General features: G+C 42.7%; 1 protein-coding gene across 4 annotated transcripts in view; it reads left to right on the top strand.

Annotated features, from left to right (window-relative positions):
* LOC122549185 (cancer-associated gene 1 protein homolog) overlaps positions 1–6,144 on the top strand; it is an 87,499-nt gene that overhangs the window by 19,523 nt on the left and 61,832 nt on the right. For all 4 annotated transcript variants that reach the window (XM_043688569.1, XM_043688572.1, XM_043688570.1 and 1 more), the window contains exon 4: positions 2,386–3,204. In XM_043688569.1, coding sequence (XP_043544504.1) covers positions 2,386–3,204 — 819 coding nt within the window. The remainder of the gene's footprint in view (positions 1–2,385; positions 3,205–6,144) is intronic.

The following is a 6,144-nucleotide window of genomic DNA, read 5'->3' as shown; positions in this document are numbered from 1 at the left end:
TCCTTGTGGCACTCCACTGGTCACAGGCCTCCAGTCTGAAAAACAAACCTCCCACCACCACCCTCTATCTTCTACCTTTGAACCAGTTCTGTATCCAAATGGCTAGTTCTCCCTGTATTCCATGAGATCTAGCCTTGCTAATCAGTCTCCCATGGAGAACTTTGTCGAACGCCTTACTGAAGTCCATATAGATCACATCTACTGCTCGGCCCTCATCAATCTTCTTTGTTACTTCTTCAAAAGACTCAATCAAGTTTGTGAGACATGATTTTCCATGCACAGAGCCATGTTGACTAACCCTAATCAGTCCTTGCCTTTCCCCATGCATGTACATCCTGTCCCTCAGGATTCCCTCCAGTTGCCTACCACTGACATCAAGCTCAACGGTCTATAGTTCCCTGGCTTGTCCTTACCCACCCTTCTTAATCCAGTTGCCTACCACTGACATCAAGCTCACCGGTCTATAGTTCCCTGGCTTGTCCTTAACCACCCTTCTTAAAAAGTGGCACCACGTTTGCCAACCTCCAGTCTTCTGGCACCTCACCTGTGACTATCGATGATACAAATAAGAGTAAGAGGCCCAGCAATCACTTCTCTAGCTTCCCACAGAGTTCTCGGGTACACCTGATCAGGTCTTGGGGATTTATCCACCTTTAACTGTTTCAAGACATCCAGCACTTCCTCCTCTGTAATCTGGACATTTTGCAAGATGTCACCATCTATTTCCCTGCAGTCTATGTCTTTCATATCCTTTTACACAGTAAATACTGATGCAAAATATTCACTTAGTATCTCCCCCATTTTCTGTGGCTCCACACAAAGGCCGCCTTGCTGATCTTTGAGCGGCTCTACTCTCTCCCAGTTACCCTTTTGTCCTTCATATATTTGTAAAACCCCTTTGGATTCTCCTTAATTCTATTTGCCAAAGTCCATTTAAGACAGAGATAAATTCTTCACAGATGGTTATGAGTCTTCAAAACTCTCGTTTAAAAGGTGTTGAATATTTTTAAATCAGAGGTACATAGGTTCTTGATAAGCAAGGTGTGAAAGTTTGTCAGGGGTAGGTGGGAGAATCTGGAATGACCAGATGAGCTATTATTTTTTGAACGGCAGAGCAAGCTTGGGGGCCAAGTGGCTTGCTCCTGTTGTAAATTTGTGTGCTGTCTTCATCTGCCCTTTTGAAGTCCTTGATAATGTTAAAGACTAGGCATGTACATAAATTGGTTAAAAAGTTGAAAGTTGTAGGGGACTTGTCATTTCGTATATGAAATTGGGAGACAAGTTGACAAAATTCCAAATAAATCGCTGGAGGTGCTGGGTTCAATTCCCACCTGTCTGTGTGGAGTTTGCACATTCTCCCTGTGTCTGCGTGGGTTTCCTCCGAGTGCTCCGGTTTCCTCCCACAATCCAAAGATGTGCAGGTCAGGTGAACTGGCCACGCTAAATTGCCCGCAGTGTTAGGTGTGTTAGTCAGGGGTAAATATAGGGTAGGGGAATTGGTTTGGGTGGGTTTCTGTTTGGAGGGGCAGTGTGGAATTAGATTAGATTATATTAGATTACTTTACAGTGTGGAAACAGGCCCTTCGGCCCAACAAGTCCACACCAACCCGCCGAAGCGTAACCCACCCATACCCCTAACCTAACACTACGGGCAATTTAGCATGGCCAATTCACCTGACCTGCACATCTTTGGACTGTGGGAGGAAACCGGAGCACCCGGAGGAAACCCACGCAGACACGGGGAGAACGTGCAAACTCCACACAGTCAGTCGCCTAAGGCGGGAATTGAACCTGGGTCTCTGGCGCTGCGAGGCAGCAGTGCTAACCACTGTGCCACCGTGCCACCCACAATTGTTGGGCCGAAGGGCCTGTTTCCACACTGTAGAGAATCTAATCTAATCTAATCTAATCTAATCATATTATGAACAGACATGTTGAGTTTCAAAGCAAAAGGGTAGCACCAGTTTGTTAAAACTGAATGATTTGTTGGTTAGACGGCAATTTGAATATTGTTATATTCTTGGTATTTTACTTTAAATAAGTTCTATTGATCTTGGAGGTATCGAAGACATTAAGACACTCCTTTAAGAGTGATGAAGGAAAGTGTGCCTGTGTTAGAACATAAAGGACAAAGATATTGGATAGAAGTATTCACAATTATAAAGATCTTTGACAAGATCAAAAAGGGAGAATTATCTTTCGAGTGGAAGGTAATTCAGTGCGCACAGGGTATGAATTTAAAATCAACGTGAAAGGGAGAATGTTCTATCAGAAATCATGATGGTAATAGAATTCATGAAGAGTTATAAAAGAAAAATGTTAGTTTATTAAAAACAAAAGGCAGAGTAAACTTCTCTTAAATTTTTTTTGTTTGGTTTGTAAAAGGTAGGAAGTTTCCAGGATGATGAAATTAGTGAAGTTGACACTGAGAGCCTCCTTGTTTTACCTGGGGAGGAATCATCCGTGGCTAGTGTTTATGAAGATGATCAGAATGTTCAGCAGCAAAGTAATCTGTTAAAAGCTGCTGTGGAGAATGCACAGCGTGAAGGAACCAGTGGATGTGCTGAAATACACCACTCAGCAAATGACGTAAGTTGCCTTCATGACTTTGTGGAGAATGTAAAACCACAAGGGAGCATGTGTCTGGGTGAGAGAGTACCAGATCGAAGAGAGAACTCCGAGAAACAAAATGGGGTTCTTCGGGACCAGGCCACAAGTCCCACATATGACTGTTCTGAACTAGAACTGGTGGGCACAAGTGCATTGCAAAAAGTACAGCTGACTATTAGCTTGAAGAACTTGGAAAATGCCACAAAAGAGATGCAAGAGTATAATCAGAAGATCATGCTAGCAAAGAATGTAATTGAAGATACTGCGGAGACAGTTAAAAGTCGATTGCAGAAAATTCAGTGTCAGCTTATGGAACTGGAGGCTGCCAACCAGAATCTTCACTTACAAATTGGAAAGCTGAATGCTGATTACAGTCAAATGCAGGAACATCACCGATGTGTGGTTTGTGAGAACAAAAACTTAGAAAAACAGTGTGTTGATCTTCAGACAAATCTAAATAGTACATCAGAAGAAAATGAACATATGCTGACTGTAATAGACAAACTGGAGAAAAAGATGGAGGCCGCGCTTATGGATTTAACTGAGATCAAAATGGAAAAAGATAAATTGGAACAACAAGTCCAGTCCTTAAAAGTAAGATTTAAATCATATGAGCTTAAGTTTATGAATTTTTCTTAGTATTCCATTTGAAAAGTATGTATAATCATGCAATCAGAATATGCTGCCTCACAGTGCCAGGGATTTGGATTCAATTCCAGTCTTGGGCAATGTCTGTCTGGTGTTTGCACATTCTCCATGTGTCTATGTGGGTTGCCTTTGGGTGCTCAGGTTTCCTCGCACAGTCCAAAGATGTGCAGTTTGTGGATTGGTCATGCTAAATTGCCCATAGTGTTCTCGGGTCGTGCAGAATAGGTGGATTAGCCACTGGAAATGCAGGGTAACAAGGACAGAATGTGGGATGGGAGTTTAGGGGCATTAGTGGGATTGGGGTCTGATGGTATGCTCTTTAGAGGGTCGGTGTGGACCCAATGTGCCAAATGACCTGATTCCACACGGTAGGGATTCAATGATTTTATGTTAACAGAATAACCTTACCTCTGATCAGAAACTCTTATCATTAGCCACCAGAGTTGTGCTTCATTTCTGCTTGTAGTTGGTTAGCATTAGTAATACTAGTTAGGTATTAATGTGCAAAAATGAGTTGGATGGTGCCCAAAGCTCTTCATGCAAATGCTGCTTGCCAGCACAGTTATGTGGCTGAAACTTAATAATATTGATGCCATAAGATATACTGTTAAAAACTACAAAGTAACAACTATTCAGTTGATAACAGAAAGCTTCTCGAGCTAGTATGTTATTAGTGGAAAGTAATGTGGTGGTCCTTGAAAGAACTGTAGTAATATATTTTACCAACATTCTAAATTTGTGCAGATTTTAGGAGTTAGATAATCACTTGAAGTGTGCATAGATCTGTATATGGACAAATGTCATCTGGAGATTGTTTGATCCTGAGCACTTCGCAGTTTAGTTTATGTGAAAGATTGTCTCACTGACGAGCAACATATAGAAGATATACACGCTTAACATTGGCTATTTTGCAGAACTGTTTCATTACTGATTGGTATTGAAAGTTTCAAAATAACCAGAGTATAATTTGAGGATTATTTTTTAAAATGTGAAACTATTGGGGATCAGATCTATTGATAGGAAGCACTTGTCACCAAAGTATAGATTGGAGTGGAGTGTTGGGAAGTTCTGATACAGGAGAATCGAAGTTTCGGGCAGAAGCCCTTCTTCAGGAAGGGCTTCAGGATTCCTGAAGAAGGGCTTATGCCCGAAACGTCGATTCTCCTGCTCCTTGGATGCTGCCTGACCTGCTGCGCTTTTACAGGAACACATTTTTCAGCTTTGATCTCCAGCATCTGCGGTCCTCACTTTCTGTAAGTTCTGATACAGCTGACTACATGGAAATTTGCCTGGGAAGTTTAAACTTCCAATGATAATTATTATGTGTGTCTGAAAGTGTCCCAAATCCTAAGTTAAAGTCAGAGATTTGAGCAACTCTGGCTAATGTAGCTGTGTAGTTAGCCAAAAAGTGTTAGGTGAATTATAGCCAACCAGTTATAAAACTGACCTCTCCACCCCAGTGTCCATATCATCCATGGATACCAGACAACCTTTGCATTCATACTACCCCTACCCCGTCCCCGATTTCCACACTTTGCATCTCCCCCTGCCACCATAGACGCCAAAAGACTTGAATGCCTGTCCCCTGCCTTGATCTGCCATAATCTTGTACCTTCCCAATCCCAAACTGACCTGACCCACCTATCGCCTCCCATCTCTGATTTCTCATGACCCTATTCCAGCCTATCCTAAGGCCTCACCCACACACCTGGCACCCTCACAACCGAGCACCATATCCCTACACCAACCTGGCACTTTACCGCCATCCACCTGGCACCTAACCCTTCTCACACCAGGCATTCTACTCCCCTACCAAACGTTACCATACCTCGTGCCGTAGCTAACCTGGCACCCTAACCCACACCACCCATGGAATCTTCATTCCTCAATTAGTTTATACCTTCCTTTCTACCCACCTTACTTACTTTACACATTTTGGCAGCTAATGAGAGATGGTTTTGTTACCAATAACCTATGGATACTTTGGTCACTGCTGTAAAAAGAGAGCATGTTTTCACTGATCCATTATAGCGCTGCAAATGTGGATAACTGGACTGAGCTGGGAATGCTCCTGCTTGAAGTTCAGTCAGAAAACTCCTGTAAACGTAAGTGAATAACTTTTAATTTGATCTGGGTTGGAAGTGGGGAATCAAACAGATCAAAAGTTTGAGGCCCATGCCTGAATGTATACAGGCTTACTTGGTTTGCACTGTGTTTGTAAGGCTCTTGAATGGCATGCAGAATATTCTTACACGTCTCCCACTTGAAGTGTGATTCTTACCATATTGGATGAGGTCATGTTAAAGGCATCCTTCACCAACACTTGAAACAGTGACTCACCTTTCAAAATGAAATTGAGGCAAAACCTAACAACTGATTAAGGCACCTCTTCCGAACTTGCATTGTCATGAGGAAACCACTCCTAAATATTGTTAACATAAGAACATCTGAAAGACATTGTTATCAGCGTCATTGCCATCATCTTGATTGTTGCCATTCCCTGTCCCAAGATTCCTGAACTTCGAAGCTCCCGATTGTTCCCATCTGATCAGGAAGATTTTCCTCCTGAGGAATTATTCTCTTTCCAGATCTATCCTGCAGACCCCTTATACACCCTCACTCCAACTCTGATCACTCCCTGAACCCCATAATTCCATTTCTGAGGACCATCTTAACTCATAGAGTCACAGAGATGTACAGCATGGAAACAGACCCTTTGGTCCAACCCGTCCATGCCAACCAGATATCCCAACCCAATCTAGTCCCACCTGCCAGCACCCGGCCCATATCCCTCCAAACCCTTTCTATTCATATACCCATTCAAATGCCTCTTAAATGTTGCAATTTACCAGCCTCCACCACATCCTCTGGCAGCTCATTCCATAC

This window comes from Chiloscyllium plagiosum, chromosome 4 (assembly GCF_004010195.1).
Source record: "Chiloscyllium plagiosum isolate BGI_BamShark_2017 chromosome 4, ASM401019v2, whole genome shotgun sequence".
Lineage (NCBI taxonomy): Eukaryota > Metazoa > Chordata > Chondrichthyes > Orectolobiformes > Hemiscylliidae > Chiloscyllium > Chiloscyllium plagiosum.
The sequence above is the reverse complement of the archived record's forward strand: the minus strand, read 5'-3'. Positions and strand labels throughout refer to the sequence as shown.